Source organism: Pocillopora verrucosa, chromosome 1, assembly GCF_036669915.1.
Source record: "Pocillopora verrucosa isolate sample1 chromosome 1, ASM3666991v2, whole genome shotgun sequence".
NCBI lineage: Eukaryota > Metazoa > Cnidaria > Anthozoa > Scleractinia > Pocilloporidae > Pocillopora > Pocillopora verrucosa.
The window spans coordinates 16224880-16241049 of NC_089312.1; the positions used below are offsets into that span (position 1 = coordinate 16224880).

The window sequence follows — 16170 nt, forward strand, 5'->3', positions numbered from 1 at the left end:
CTCAGAATCATGATATAGTATTAAAAGCGACATGCCGGCCGTGTTGTAGGCTTAAAGCCACCGACCGCTGCGCCATGAGCCATGTTGAGGGTCGCGGATCCGCGTTAGTCGAGGCCGGGTCACTACACCGCGGCCTGCTCTCGACAAAATCCTCTTTCTGAGGTGTTTAGCGAAGTGATATAGTTTATTGTTAAATCTAAAGAAATGTGTGATTGGCAGGGATAGAAAAGATGAGAAATACAAAGTTAGAAAACAAAAATTGCAAGGTTGAATGAAACTTTTATTAAGAAGTGTTTACTTTGAGAGAGCTAAAACCAAGCGTTCCCAGAGGAATCTTTCTTGTCGCCAGCAAAGATGAATTATTAAGCAGGAAGGGAGCCAAAACAAAACACCACCTTTTTAAATTAAAAAATTATTGCAGACAGAGAATCCGATTGGAATAGGGTAACTGTCATTCTTTCATAGGTCCTTTGAAAGTCGATTGAATTCCTCTCCACCTTTAACAAAACCTGAACAGTGGAAATGGAAATAGGAAACCGTATGAAAGTGATCGGGAGCAGAGATCTACTAGTAATTATCATATGAACGGTACGGCCTCGCGCGCAGTCCCGTAGCAAACTATAGTAAAGTGTTCAGGGCTGGACAGGTTGACGTGAGCCAGTTCGGAAAAAAGCCGTCAGGTCCTGCACAAATGCTTGTAAAGTAAGTCACACAGAATAACGGGCTGTTGCAACAAAGGTGGTTCCGATTGAAAGTCATCTACAGGGTTAGGAAATGGTGATGTATTGACTGTAAGTCTCCTCAAGAACTTGGATAAAAAAAGTGTTCTCTGAGAGTCGAGACTACACGTGTGAAACTTGCGGGACTTTTAAAACTAAATTGAGAAATCTCGTTTTCTTCGAAAATGTACAACTCGTGAGAAGAGATATTCTACAAAACAAAAACTGTGTGCGCAATCGACAACAGTGTGAAGGAAGTAATAATTCTTGAAGTGCCAGAAGTAGGTGGGTGTAGCTTCTTGGTTGGCGCACCTAAAAAAGAAAGAAACAGTGACGGTCGTGTTAGAACAGCGGGATTTCATAGAGTAGGTTGAACACTAAACGGGGATTAAAGAGGATAAATTCGTTCTGTTACGTGCGTGGGAAAATTTAAAGATTTTTGAATCCCGACGTGTCAACGAACCCAGAACCTCCTATTAGTACCTTCACTGTGTTACAGGGAGTTCAATGCGATGGAGGAGGGGGTGGAAGGGGGGTTGGGGTCCAAACTTTAAGTCCTACTCTTAAATCTCACTTATTCTCACCCACGAGAGTAAACGATAAGATGAAGTAGATGATGCTAACAAAAGAGGTATTCTCGCGGCACTTCAGCCACTCACTTGTTGGTTCTAAGACAGTAAAGAGTGCCTGCATTCCACCAGTTATGTGAACATTCACATGACAGTGTACCATCCAAGTTCCAACAGCGTCAGGAATCATTTCAACAGTGGCAAACGTTTCCGGTAACAGGTCGTAGACGTCGCCCCGATGATAACTTAGCGATTTCTGCAAAATACGTGCAATGAAATATGATTTTCCGGTTAACACTTTCGTATTGGCATATATAATCAAATCTCTTCACAACGGCCACCGTTGTGCCTGAGAGATGGGATTGTTGTATAAAGGTGAAATTTATGGAGGTGGAGTTGTGATGGGGCTCTTGTCATTTCGACGATCAGGACATCGTTGTTTAACGGAAAATGTTTCCTTTAACGTATACAAACGATCTATATTATATTATTATCTATATGATTATATATAGTCAATGTTATCTATATGATTATATATAATCAATTGAATCAGAGCAAAGAATTCTAAAATGGAAGTTAAGAAGAAAGTTGTCAACAAAACAAAACTAGTGAATTAATTGGACAACTTTAACGCTTAGAATTTAAGACAAATCAGTGGTTCTACATTTTTCGGGGAAAGGATACCGTTTGTGGTCGACAGTTTTAGCAAGCTGTCACGTCTATATTTTCCTTCTGCGTATTTTAGTAAGCGATAAACTGGGTGTTGTAAAGAAGTTATTTTAGGCTGTTTGAACGTGCATTAAGTTTGGCCATTCCTCCTGAGTAGAGGTGGGCGTATGGACTGTCCACCGGGAAAAAAACAAAACAAAGACGAAAAGATGACTAACCGAAGAAGGGAAGTGGTCGTCGAAGAGAAGGGGTCTTCGAATGTTCGCTTTTGGATGTGCAAGGTATTGGTGCAGGGTCTCAATGGGATTAACCGATAGCTGTAAAACGTTCGTTTAACAACGTTTGACAAATTTTTACCTTTTGTCGTAAAAAAAAAATCTACAATTTTTCGTTTCTACAAAGTATCATTCTGTGTCATTTTGGGTTAAACGTAGCCATAAACTGGCCAAAATTTTAATCTTTCGCCGTAAAATCTATCACCTCATCGAGACCCTCTTGGTGCATTCTATCGTGACGTGACTTTCGGTCTCTTCTGCTCTAACCCACCGCCCGTCATGAAGAGAAGCCAAAATCAACTCCGGTGTGTACAACGTATCATTTGGCATTCGGAAATAGACAGAATCCACCTATTGTTATTTTTATACTTACATACAAAATGCTCTGGCCGTGAAAATGTACTGTATGCATTTCGGTCATGCCTCCAACTTGAAGCAGGTACCAGACAACTTTCTCCCCAGTGTACATTGTTGGTGGTGGCATGTTTCCAAACACGTACCCGTTTATGGCCGCCTTTAGGTTGCTTTCCCAAAAATCAAAACTCGCTTTGAGTTCGTTTAAGGGTCCTGGATCTTCAGTCAGATATTTAATATTTTCATCTATGTACCAGTTGTTGTTCTCGTCCATCGTAACAAACATCAGTGAAAACTCACGGTCAACATCAATTCTTTGACCATCTCTATCCAAACTTCCCTGTAAAAACGGTGAAAGAAGATTTAATAGACTGCACAACCCTTGTAAAATTGAATGGAACTGCTGAGGCCATTGACAATGCAATTCTTCGAATAGACCTAATACGCATGGATTTATAAAATTTTTCCGTATCAGTGAAAATATCACATTAGCCGATAAAAAAAATTGCGGAATTTCGAAGCTGGTCCCAGTGGATAGACCTGAGCCGGGTTTTTCAAAGCGGGCTGAGATAAATCAGGGTTAGTGTGAGATCTGATTTCAGATCTGAAAGCTTTAGAAGAAAATTTAGTCGAATTCTTTTTGTCTAGGATATTGCTATTGGATACTCTTGAAAGAATACAGAAAATCATCCCAAAAAGGCTTTTTAATAAAGGAATAAAGAAACCCAGATTGAAATTTTACTTTGGGTTAGCTTTAATTGGCCTTCTAACAACTGAGCCCAGCTGGTCTACAAGGCCACCACTACTTTTCAAGTTTTACTTTCCACAACAGATATTCTCGAAAGAAACAGGCTTAAACGGTGCAATTCGTTTTTCGAAATCCACTAGGGCTTTGTTTTCTGCGTCACCAGAGACCAATACTGATGTGAAAGTGATATTGCTAAAGCCAAAGTAATCAAAGCGGTCGATCAAAACGAAGGAAAAAATTGCAAGGAGCGAATGACAACAGGGAAATAATCTAAGCAAGCTGGCTCGAGAGAGATTCGGAATGACCAAGTTTTACTTGGTTTTAATTTTCCTCTCGGGTTGGCTAGGAGGGTGACAGTCACATAACTGAAAAAATTGCCCCTATACAATCCTGGATGTCTTTTTACACTCGATCAAAAACAGCTCATTTGCGGACAAGGATCTTTCTGTATTACACATACCTTCCTACAAATGATCAGCGGCCCTACTAAACCAGTGTTAGTGTCCTTGACTGGATCCACATCAGAAAAGTACGCCCATGTTAGACATGCCGTGTCCGCAGGCCCAGGCCCCGATCGTTCAGACACTTTCCATATGTAGTTATAAAGTTTCCCAGGAGCAATAGCATTGTCTGCGGTATCTGTCCCCGTTGTGTTATCTTTGTAGGATGAACCTTCGTCCTGCTTGCTGAGTGGTTAAAAAATATGGCTTAACAGTCTAGCCGTCGTTCGATAACAAAACGAAGGAAATTTCATAAACTTTAATCATATCATTGATGTACTTTTTATCATAGATCGGAATTGGAAGCTGGACAGTTTATTTTTCCTGTGCTACAGCAACAATTGTGACCAGATTAGCAAAGGAGTAAACCTATTAAGATGTTACATTATGTATCCTGTGTAAAAAAGAATTCTTAATTTTCGTTAAATTAAAAGCAGGCCATAATAAAGATTTCAAGTCGTACCGAATATTTAACCAAATTGATCAATCGTATTAATCATACCTGATAATCAATCGTAACTGATAATCTGATAATAACTGATAATCAATCTCAAGGTTGATCTTGGGGGCTCGTTAAACATGTAGCGACAGAGAAACGTTAAGTAAGGAAAAAAGCATTCATTCATAGTTTGTTTTGTGAGTAAACTTCATTGACTTCTCCTAACGTACACAATGAGCAGGAATGGATACGAATCAAAAGCCAAATATACCTGTACAAGATTCCGTGAGGATGTACCGAGTACGGTCTTGTTGCCAAGTTCTTAAACACAACTTCAATTGTATCTCCTACTTCAGCCTTAATCATCGGTCCCATAATACCCAGATACTCTTCTTCTTTCTTTCTTGGTTTCTGTTTGGTAAATGTGGCGTCCGTGAATTCTCTGTAGATGACCTTCTTGTATTTGCGTCCAATAAAATGTGGACCTGGTATCGTGTAACGAGGAGCGAACCTGAAGACGACCGAAAAAAGAAAAGACTTTAGACTCTTAAGACCCGTGGAAGTACTATAGAGATATGATCTACGCCAAAGGAGTATCTTTTATAAGCTTAGATGTACGAAAGGGTCTTGTAACCTGATGTGCAGAAAAGGTGAGGAAAACTACTATTTTAAGTGTCTATGCGGAAACTCACGTGAAAAATAAATGAAACTTGTTCTGATTTTTAAGCAAGCACTTATTTTATTTTTTTTTTTATCTTGAGGTATATGAAAGGCATCACCCTTTGGTTCGAAAGTGGTATGTAACAGGTTGAGGGTTTAGAGAGAAACTTAGAAGAAAGCATGCTCGCACGAGACAGAACTGTTTGCAAGTGCACGTCATTCCTAGAATTACGGTGTAAAAGAGCGTTGAAATGTTCATTTAGCCAGCAATATGAATAAGAACCCTGCTCTATGTGCTGCTGTGATTCAGGGCTCTTTTTTAGTAAATTCATTGTTTAAACAACCTTTCCCTGCTAATAGGATTAAGAAAACTTATCAGATTTAATGCGTCTATTTTCAAATCCTTTTTCTACACATGACATCGGGATATAGAAATTTTGGTGGGAAAGAGTTATCTTGAATAAGATGCAACGGGATGCACTCCTTATATGAATGTGCACTCACTCGCTGTCTTTGAGATCGACTCCCTCAATCAAGTCTTTCCCAGATGGCGCGTAATCCCATGTTTCTTCAACCGCTGCAATATGATACACCCTATTCCGTCCACTCATTGCCTTAGCTGCAGACTTCTTCCCGCAATCCTCTGAAACGGTATACTTAGCAACCATTCCTCCTCGGAGATTGCTGTTCGCACGACAAATTAATTTCCACACTCCCGGATTTCCTGGAGTCATTCGCACGCTTTCCAGTGATCCTGATGTATAGAGTTAACTAAAATTAATGATTTGCATCGGATATAAATATCAAGGAATTTTTGAACCGGAACGTGACGGAACTAATTTTAAACTACGATTGGAGAACGAGACACTAGAACGGACCCAGAAGAAGAATTAAAAAATAATTCCGTAGTCTGAAGTCTGGGTGATTTAATGCACATGCTTGGTTAATTTTTTGTTTTTCTTGCTTTCGTTGCTATAGTCATTGTCGTCTTGTTGTTGTTATTTTGTTTCCAAAGACTCTCCTTAGGCACTTCCTAGACGGCCTCCCTGCAGTTTGTTGTACTGTGAACAGTTGAATGTGAGCTGATAATGGAACTTAACAAGCTCGCTTGTTGTTCTCCTACCAGATATGCTTCCTAATATCCGACAATTCTTGCAGTCTGACATTGCTGTCATGGAAATACTCTTTCCTGCTTTTTTCGGTGAAGAGATTTAATGAGTGGGACGGGACTTCGACTACCGGAAAAGGTAAAAATTAGAGCGTGTTGTTCTGCGCATTGAGAGCAAAAACGCTGGCATCTCCGAGCGATTCCCCGCACTGTCTTTTCTGGATACCCTCTAAGCTTTACTTACCTTCCATTATTCCAAGTGTATCATGGCTGTTTCCATTTCTAGTAAAGGTGTTTCCATAAAAGTACACTGCGTGCATTTGACTCGCGGGACCGCCCATGAAATGCCATGATATATTATCGCCTTTGCACATGCGCAGACCAGGTAAATTTCCAAACATGTATCCATTGATATTTCTCATCTGGTTACTCTTCTTGAAGCTGGAGTCATCTTAAATTTGGAGGAAAAATATATATATATTGTAACTGCAACTATTCGGTTGTGTCTATCTATGCTCCAGGTTAAATGCAATGTTTACCATGTTGACTTTTCCATGCTAAGTTTAATTAGGATGTAAGGATAAAAACCAGTAGGGGGAACAGGCTAAAAATTTATTTGAACTGAGTCCGTGTTTTTTCCCTCATACGATTAGTAGCAAAACATGCCGAGATGAATTTTCCTCTAACCTATGTAAACAATGCAGTACATGGGAGAGGAGCGAAACAGAAACCGTTGTTATAAATACTGACTTTCGTCGATGGCAGATCCATTGTTTGCTAGATATTTGTTATCAGTCAAGTACCAGGACTGTCCTTCGTCGGTTAAAGCGAACCGAAGGAAGAACTCGCGATTGATGTTTCGCTGTTTGCCATTCCGGTCCAAGGTTCCATTTTTGCAAATAAGAAGAGGTCCAATCAGCCCTGTAAAACATTACAACATAATTTATTTTAGTAGTGGTGTATCAAGATAACAGATTAATATCGCTATAACGCTGGTTTCCTTTTAGTAAGAAAGGTACGTTAAAAAACTAAAATAATTGCGATGAAAAAGGTGTAGCTTCTCGGTGCTTGTATTATTTTATATTTTTAGGCTCACAAAAAATAATGGTGGAAAAAAATTACAAAGCCCAAAGTAAAGTTGAAAAGCTTACATTGAAACTCTCCGCGAACATAATCACCACTTCACGTCCAGTTAATTCAACTTACTTAGTCGCTATAGAAGCGTCACCATTTGACTTCCTTTAACTTACACCCTGACGAGCCCTGACGCTTTACCAGATGCTGCTTCCGAAGATTCACCTTTAATTTCACAATGTCATATGGTAGACCAAAAAATTCATTTCTAGAACATTTTTAATGTATAAAAGAGTCGAAACTCGACATACCGCTATGTATGTCCCTGGTTGAGTCAACATTTGAGTAATACATCCATGTTAGACACGCAGGATCATTCTCTGCCGGTGCCACAGAGTCAGGCACTATCCATCTGTACGAGTATGTTCCATTTGGTGCTATCGCGTTATCAGCAGTTTCATTCCCAGTTGTACCGTCCTGGTACTGAGATCCTTCGTTAGCTTTGTCGTAAAATACACCTAGAGGGTGTATGGTGTAATTTCGACTTGCCTGCAAAAATTTAATGTAGTTTACCACAACGGGTTCAGTTTGACATGGGTAGAGTTTGCTCACATCACTTTAGAGTGCATTTTGAAAAAAAAAGTTTTTACATTAAAAACGAATTACCCATAACCTCAAGAAGCCAGTGAGAACGCAAGCTATGATACAAGCAGGTAATTTTGTGTTAACAACTGAGTTGAAAACGTAAATTGGCCACCGTAAAGAGTAAAAAAGCTGACGTTCCGAGCGTTAGCCCTTCGTCAAACGCGCTAATAGTGATGGCTGTCTTAGAAGTGTTGTTATTGTCGAGAAAAAAAGATCTTTGTCCCCGTTGAAGGTTTTAGCAGTAAGGCTCATGCTGAAAAGCTTATACATCCACTTACACTGTTTAACCCGCCTTAAGCTTTAAAGATCTGATAAATAATTCTCCCCTCTGACTGGCTATTTTATACATTTCCTTGTAGTCTGGTCATTTGTTGACAGCATTTGGTGTTCTAACCGTGCTATAACTAGACAACACTTTTCACTGATAATCTCAAAACTAGACTTATCTCTGAACTGGGTGATGAATCGATGTTTTAAAGAGAACCATTATCAGTAATCACTATTAGAGGCCCTACCGACAAATACCCTCGACAAAAGTAATTAACCCAAAAAGATCACCCAAAATTAACCCAAAAAATTAACCCAAAAAGATCATTTCCTTGTAGTCTGGTCATTTGTTTTTTATTATCAGTAATCACTATTAGAGGCCCTACCGACAAATACCCTCGACAAAAGTAATTAACCCAAAAAGATCACCCAAAATTAACCCAAAAAATTAACCCAAAAAGATCATTTCCTTGTAGTCTGGTCATTTGTTGACAGCATTTGGTGTTCTAACCGTGCTATAACTAGACAACACTTTTCACTGATAATCTCAAAACTAGACTTATCTCTGAACTGGGTGATGAATCGATGTTTTAAAGAGAACCATTATCAGTAATCACTATTAGAGGCCCTACCGACAAATACCCTCGACAAAAGTAATTAACCCAAAAAGATCACAGGCGCTGGTCGCAAAAATTATCTATGACGGGCCATTTTTAGGCATTACCTTATTTTTGAAAACAACCTTGACTTCATCGCCAACTTCAGCACGGATCACAGGACCTAGGAATCCTAGATGCTCTTCATCAGCGGATCGATTCTTTTTGCTTGTAAAAGTGTCATCTGTATACTCTACATACACTGCTTTCTTGTATTGCCCTCCTATTCTGTTACCAGAGCGAGTGAAATACTGGAAAGATTTACTGTGAAACAACATAAGAATGATAAAACAGTGGTGCAACGGACGTTGTGTCTCCTTACTCGACATAGAACTTTGAAATATGCCGTTTGGACTGCCTTAGGTTCCATATGAAGGTCGATAACCGAAAAGAAACAAATTTTTAAAAGAATTGCATACTTCTTTTATAGCACAATTCAGAAATTAAATTTCTAAGAATTCTTACTTGATTCAATACAAATCTGAAGCTTTATTGTGAGACAGTTAAGAAAGTGTTGCCATGTCCTGTGACATGTACTCACTGCTGACTTAAGGTATGCAAACCTGTTCATGAACTTAAAATTCCATGATAAATAATAAAATTCATACCTTTTAGGAGAGGTTAATGGCATTCCGTCGATGTTATTTTGACCAGTTGGCCCGTAATCCCAAAGCTGGTCTTCGGCTGCAATGTAATAGATTCTTGTCTTCCCACCGCTAACGTTAGGTAGGTCCATTCTCTTACTACAGTTTTGGACGTTAAAGAACGCTGCCATTCCATTATCAAAGAACTTGCTGTTCATACAGTTTAGCAGCCAAGTGCCCAGATTCAAAGCTCTCATAAAGGCTGTAATGAAAGTAGATGGAAGGAGCGTTGCTGTGTCTGTGCGGTGAGAACTGATCATGACAGTGTGTCCATGGAACGAGGCTACAAAAACGCAAATTCATTTCATGAGTATCCTCACATGTAAGCCTAAACCGGCTTACATGTGAGGATATGAAAAACTTGATGCCAGTTGGACGATTCAAGACCAGAGACTACGTACAATGAAAAGGTTACACCTAACTTCAGATTGGTTTTTGTGTTCTTCTAAACGGGAAAGACTATTCAAGATTCAGCTAATCTTGTCAGAGTTAGCAGAGAAAGTTGCCGATAAAAATAAATTCTTAACAGTCCCAGCCGCCAATTTGGTTTGTTATGTGCTGGGTCAAGGTAACGCGACTGGCACGTTTAACATCCGTGCTCACACTTTACCAACTCTTTTCTAGTCGCCCTTTACCGGCTAACTCTGGTATTGTGAGGCTTAGCGTCAGTATGTCATAGCTACTTCAGCTGGTAATGGTAATAAAATTACCTTGTGAGCCTAATATTCAATAATACTTACGATTGTGAACATCACTCCAAGTTCCAAGACCAATCATATGCCAGCTGACCTTGTCTCCTTGACACATGTCCAGTCCTGGCAAGTTGCCATAGATGAAACCATTAATCGAGGCCATTTTGTTGCTGGCTTGAAATTCTGGGTCAGCTTTCAGTGCTTTTCTCGCCGCTGGATCAGGCAAAAAGCTGTCAATATTGTCATCCAACAGCCAGCTCTCATTCTCGTTCATCTCGGTGAAGAGAAGGACAAATTCATGGTCTACATTTTTCCTTTGAACACTGTTTGCCATTAAAGCACCTCGCTTGCAAATCAACAACGGCCCTGCAAAAGCCAATTAAAAGTATTCTCCTCTCTTTCTTATAAATGGCTTGTAAATTTATGGAACATAATTTTCCCCTTTTTCATTTACTCAGGCATCGTAAAACCCAGTGAGGAATAGACTTCTCAAATTTAACTTTCAGCAAAGGAATTCTCGCAGCCGTGAGATATTAGAGCAACGGAAGGCGCAACTTTCGTTACTCGGACTACTGCCTGCTTATAGGAAGCCTTACCACACCTATTAATCCAGTGTTCGTGTCCTTCGGAGAAATCACGTGGGAATGGTACATTCTGGTGACGCAATCCTCGTCTGACTCTGTAGGCGCGTGATGTTCATTTATAAACCAATTGTATGTATTTTCCTCATTAGGTCCGACCATGTCATCTCTCTTTTGATCGGCACTACTGTGATCAGCGTAAAGGGATCCTTCTGCGGCCTTGCTGTAAAAAAGCCCATGGGGGTGAACGGTGAAGGGCCTGCGAGCCATGTTCTTAAAGTGGACCCTTATTGTATCACCTACTTCTCCTTTTATGACTGGACCCAGAAAGCCGAGGTGTGGTGGATGAGCTTTTTCTTGAGAAAACGTTTCATCAGTGAACTCTCGATACAGCACCTTCTTGTATTCTGTGGCCAGCCTCTTGACTCCCCGCAGACTGAAAGGTACCGCATGACTGCGGGTAAATCGTCTAATTAACCAAGATCGCTCATGTTGTTATATTTTTAGTGGTGATAAAAGTAAGATTTAATTTCAATCAAGTAAGAACTTAACTTCTATGTCTTTTTGTAATGAAACACTCCCATTGGTTTTCCAATGAAGAGCCTTAGTTATGGTCGAATGCACTTCCCATCTATCTGCTCATCATCAAGTGGCCAAGTGGCCCACCCAGCCAGAGCTTATCCCGGTTTCCTTAATATGAATCCACTAGGATTATCACTACTCCCCCTTGGGTGGAATTGCAGTCCAATACAAGATTACCTCCAGCATTTAATCAGGCTGCCAACTCGCTGGTAGCCATTTATACACTTGTGTGAAGAGAGGTGCTTTGAGAGTTAATTGTTTTGCCCAAAAATATAATACTTTGAACCGGCCAGGTCTCGAAAATGTACCCATCGATCCAGAGTCCAGCGCATATAGGATGGAAATAATCGGGCCTTGATCACACTACATTTAAACACTTCAAGCGTGATAATGTTGATGCATTGTGGGTGATTTCCAGCCAGTTGTGTCGTTGACGTGCGAAAACGAATTCAAAATGTATACCCCTTTATTTGATTACATTTTATCGGTTAAAGACGAGAATGAGAGCTTGTTCCCCCATTCAATGATGGGACTCATTTTGTCCAGTTCCTCAACCATTCCCTACATTTGTTTGAATTACAACGTGACTCGTGGTCGCTCAGAACCGAAGATCTTGCTCGTTCGACGGTTTCCTCGAAGAAAGACATAGGTAAATGTTTTTCTTTTTTGGTTTTTTTATTTTGGACGTTAAAACAAAAATTCAAAACGAAATATATATTGCAGGCAATTTGTGACGAAGACCAAGGACAGCACGGTTGCTCTCTCTTTATCGTCGGGCCAATGAGAACTGGTTAAGAATCTAAGTAGTGATGACAGAAAATTATTCAACGGCCAATGTGGTTAATTTATTCAAAAGATTTTCATTTCTTTCTTAAGAGTCGAGAAAGGTTTCCGAAGCTTCTTTCTAAAATTTATCTTCTTGATCGTCTCTATTAAAACAGCAAGGAGAGAAATCCTGTTTTTCAGCAAAATTACTCTCGGTTCCTTGTTATCTTAAAACAGCCCCAAGGACTAAATTAATTTGCACTCATCACTTTCTGTCACGTATCGACAATTAACAAAATAACTAACTTAGAAATTTATTTGTTTGCCAATTCATACAAACAGGCAAAAGAAAACCAACAATAAGTCAGTCTATATTGGTCTGCATGATAATGATATCAGCAATTAGAGTAGATCAAAGGCTGGTTTAGTTTTCATGTTCTTCAAATTGCAGTTACTTCAAAACCATTGCGCTTCACCAAGTAAAAATCACGATTGATTTTGCTCATTGCAAATTCTGCTGATGTTCCTTTAAAGTTTTGTTGTTTGGGTTATCGATAGAAAGACGTGTATTTGCCTCACTAAAAAATATGTAATGGATACTTAACTGATCTTTAATCGGTTTCTAAAGCGTATACAATTTTGAGAAACGATCATTACCTTAATGGCGAAGAAGGGGTCTTTCACAGGTCTAAAGTACTTTATATGAGAACAATACCTCTTGGCTAAGCGCAGCTATTTATAGGCAAGGCGTGAGTAATTAGTGGTATGAACACTAATCAATTCTTCACCAGAATAAATTTGTACGATACGGTTCTTACCAGCTTTGCAACGCACCTAAAACTCTTTTATATCTCCTATAGTTCATACTACTCAATAACGAATGGAACGAAATGGAAATTAAAACTCTAATAGGCTTTCAACCCCTTAAACTCTAAACTAAAAATATCACGAGAACTATAAACTTTTCCAGCAGTACGGAAATGAAGTATAACCTTTTCCGGCAAACAATTAAGGTTATAAGGCACATTTTCAAAGGCAGTTATGGCCTACTGTATTCGAACCAGTTCTCTATAGAGGAACTTATATTCTCTGAAATCAAGAAACACACCTCTTAGCGCTTTCAGATCGACTACAGTCCACAGCCTGCAGAATGTTAACGATTTGACGTGTACAAGAGTATACTCCATACTAGCGATTTCTTGCATATACTCGCATTACTCCATAACTGGATTTCATAGTACCTGTCGTTTATAAGTGGAATTCCTTTGATCTTGTTTTGCCCACTGGGTGCATAATCCCAGTTTCTTTCTACAGCTGCAATAAAGTACTCTCGAGTCGAGCAGCTAACCTCTCTTGGCAGATAAATCCACGATACAGCAAGACTGAACGCGCAAAATAGCAACATAGTTGCAACATTGGCACCGGCAAACTGTCAAATGTTACTCGTTTGCAAGATTGATATAATGACGTTTTTTTATACGTTATGCATACAATTATATCGAGTGTCAAGCCGAGTTTTCTAATGATTCAATATTTGCATAATGTTTGTCAAACAGATATTTCCACGCATGATACTTTCTAGTTCCCTGCCTATTGGATTGCGGAACACAAAGGTTCCTAATACGATTCTGTTGTAAATTACTTTGAAAACTTAACATTAGAGGGGGTTAAATTTCCCTGAAGCTGTTGAAACTAGTCTTGCTAATTGGGACAACTTGTCGATCGGTAAGAGGCTGGGTCGCAAATTTCTTAACTTTCGCGCCCACGATCATAAACGATCAAAAAATGCCTTTCATTCTTGTCCTTTTGTTATCTATCTAGTTACGTTTGATTGGTCCGTGTAAGTTATTTAGTTATCATCTACTCAGCTGTATTTCGCACGCATTGTCTGTCGTTAAGGGATTTTGCACTTCGCTACCCATAGGATATTGAACTACCTTCACCTAGCAGCTTATTATGGTACACCTTGACCACAAGTCAGTTTGTTTCCTAGCTTTTTCCTTTTGCTTTAATAGCTTCGGTAGTTCTGTTTTTTCTGGGTTGCTATGGTATTGCTTTAAGAATAAGCCCACCATCGAAACAAATCTGGGGGGTCCGTTTACAAGGAGGTGAGGGGAACCCAAGGTAGGTGAGATAATCCACTGACCCGTAGTTGAAAAAGGGGAGATATAACTGTGAAAGATACGCATTTAAAGCTGCTTTCACTTGGTTTATGATTCAGCTCTTCGAATATAAACTGATAACCGCTGATTGCTTCTAGGCTGAAGTCATGCAACAGTATTGATGTTTATTTATCACGTTTTCCGGAACAGTGCACCCGGAGTTTAACTTACAAGGCGGAGGACTTAATTTTTTTCTTTTCATCACTTATTTTCATGCATCAAAACACGATTACAAAGAAAAGATGATAACATTTCCGCTGTTTTGACGTTCGCCCTGCGGGTGTTCCAAATCGAAAAACAAGAAAGCAACTAGTCAAGTTGTCTGTCATAAACTGTGTTTTAAACAAGTGGTCTCTTGAACACGAGAGGAAGCCGTAGAGAAGTTCCTTTCACTAACAAGTGATAATGATTTTTGAATAAAGCATATGGTGAAAGCTCTTACTTATTTTTAAGCCCTTGGCTCCCTAATGGAACACAGGCCATTGATGACTTCCGATCTCCATCTGCTTCTGAAAAGCAAAGGAGAAAGCTCTTGATGTTTCTTGATAAACCTGGTGACATGACTTTTTGAAAGAATAAGCCTATCATCCGTCTGGCGGATCACTTTCTTTCATGCATCCGAAGAGATTCCTGCGCTGTTTTGACTACACCATGCGGGTACTCCAAACCGAGAAACAAACCATTAATGACAAGTCTACAACAATGAATAAGTTGCCAGTAATCGTATCCTTTCGTTTACACCAAGATTTCACGCAGACATTGCAACGCGCTAAAAGGAAATATATGGCGAAAGGTTGTTTCCACGTCCATAAAAGGATTTTCGAGAGAGATCAACGCAGTTTTATCATATATAGATAAAAATAATGTTAATACGAGGGAAGTGTAAGTTTTTGTCAGAATAACCACAAAATATGTTATAAGATATATATCTATAGACGTCTCTCCTTGCATAAGGTCCATCGTGAAATCGTCATCGCGTAATAGTTATAAAATTAGCAATAAATCCCTAAGAAATAACTCATTTAAGGCTTTTCAATTCTATTTATGTATTTACAGCCTGTTTTAATACATGTTAACGTATCAAATAAACAATTCGCGACGTCTGAAAAAATGCCTCCTCAAAGGAGAGAGGTCGGTGTCAGCGGACATGGGAATTGTTTTTATCGAGCTTTTGCCCTTTGGAAAGATGATATAAGCGATGAAAAACTTGAGGAAATCCCTAGGTCAAGTGATACTTTGTTTGAGAAAAATCTACTTTTCCCCTCGAACTTCCCTTGGAGGATCTTGTTAAGAAAAGCAAGGTCACGGGAACTCCGGTAGAAACTGTGGACATTATGCATCGCTCCTTGAGCGCCCATTTGAACCTATTCATCGTCGCGGAAGAAAGGATTCAGTTTTGAGCTGATTATCATTGGTTCTTTCCCATTAATAATAACAAAGAAGCACTGTAGATGTTTAGTCACTTTTTAAAATGTATCGCGATCATATTTAATGCTCAAGCATTTCAATCCCCTGCTGCCCGAAGTAGCTTTTGTAGCGCTGTTTTGAGTTACCAAGCCAACAAAAATGCTAGAAGTTAACTTACCACACGTTAAAAAAATAATAAGACTCTGTTGAGTTATTTCATGGCAATTTATAGCTAATATTTCTAAATTTCGAGACCATTACGCGATGTCGCCTGTTGCTTAAATGCGCTCTGGATACAATCTGACATCGTGAACTGTGACGCAGAAAGAATTTGAACACTGCACCGATTTGTTCTTTTCCCGTTCCAAAAGACACATGCTTCTGAATTCATGATTATAAGTTTTGTAACAATGGAAATTAAATGTAAAGGTTTAATTTAAACCTACAGTGTGGAAAATAGTTTCCAATCCTGGTCTATTCCTATGTCATGTGAACAGTGTTCTCTGAGTTGAGCACTTTTCGACGCAGTTCTTGAAACTCCTTTGCCATTTGAGACCGAAAGATTTCAGACCTTAATAGCTTTTTTAAGAGACGATTAGTGAAATAAAGCTGGGTCTGCAAAATCGAACCCAATTACGGACCCTGAGCAGTTTG

The 16170-nt window shown here is 39.3% G+C and overlaps 1 protein-coding gene across 1 annotated transcript; it reads right to left on the reverse strand.

Moving 5' to 3' along the window:
- Nucleotides 1-349: 349 nt before the first annotated feature.
- Nucleotides 350-13371, reverse strand: LOC131789312 (hephaestin-like protein). Its single transcript, XM_066170486.1, has 14 exons — nucleotides 13189-13371; nucleotides 10621-11054; nucleotides 10068-10385; nucleotides 9292-9610; nucleotides 8752-8947; nucleotides 7427-7664; nucleotides 6792-6962; nucleotides 6286-6492; nucleotides 5438-5687; nucleotides 4545-4784; nucleotides 3795-4020; nucleotides 2606-2926; nucleotides 1379-1544; nucleotides 350-1031 (listed from the first exon to the last, which is right to left on the reverse strand). Exons 1-14 carry the CDS (start codon nucleotides 13350-13352, stop codon nucleotides 931-933), a joined length of 3351 nt encoding a protein of 1116 aa, XP_066026583.1. The 5' UTR covers nucleotides 13353-13371; the 3' UTR covers nucleotides 350-930.
- Nucleotides 13372-16170: the final 2799 nt, after the last annotated feature.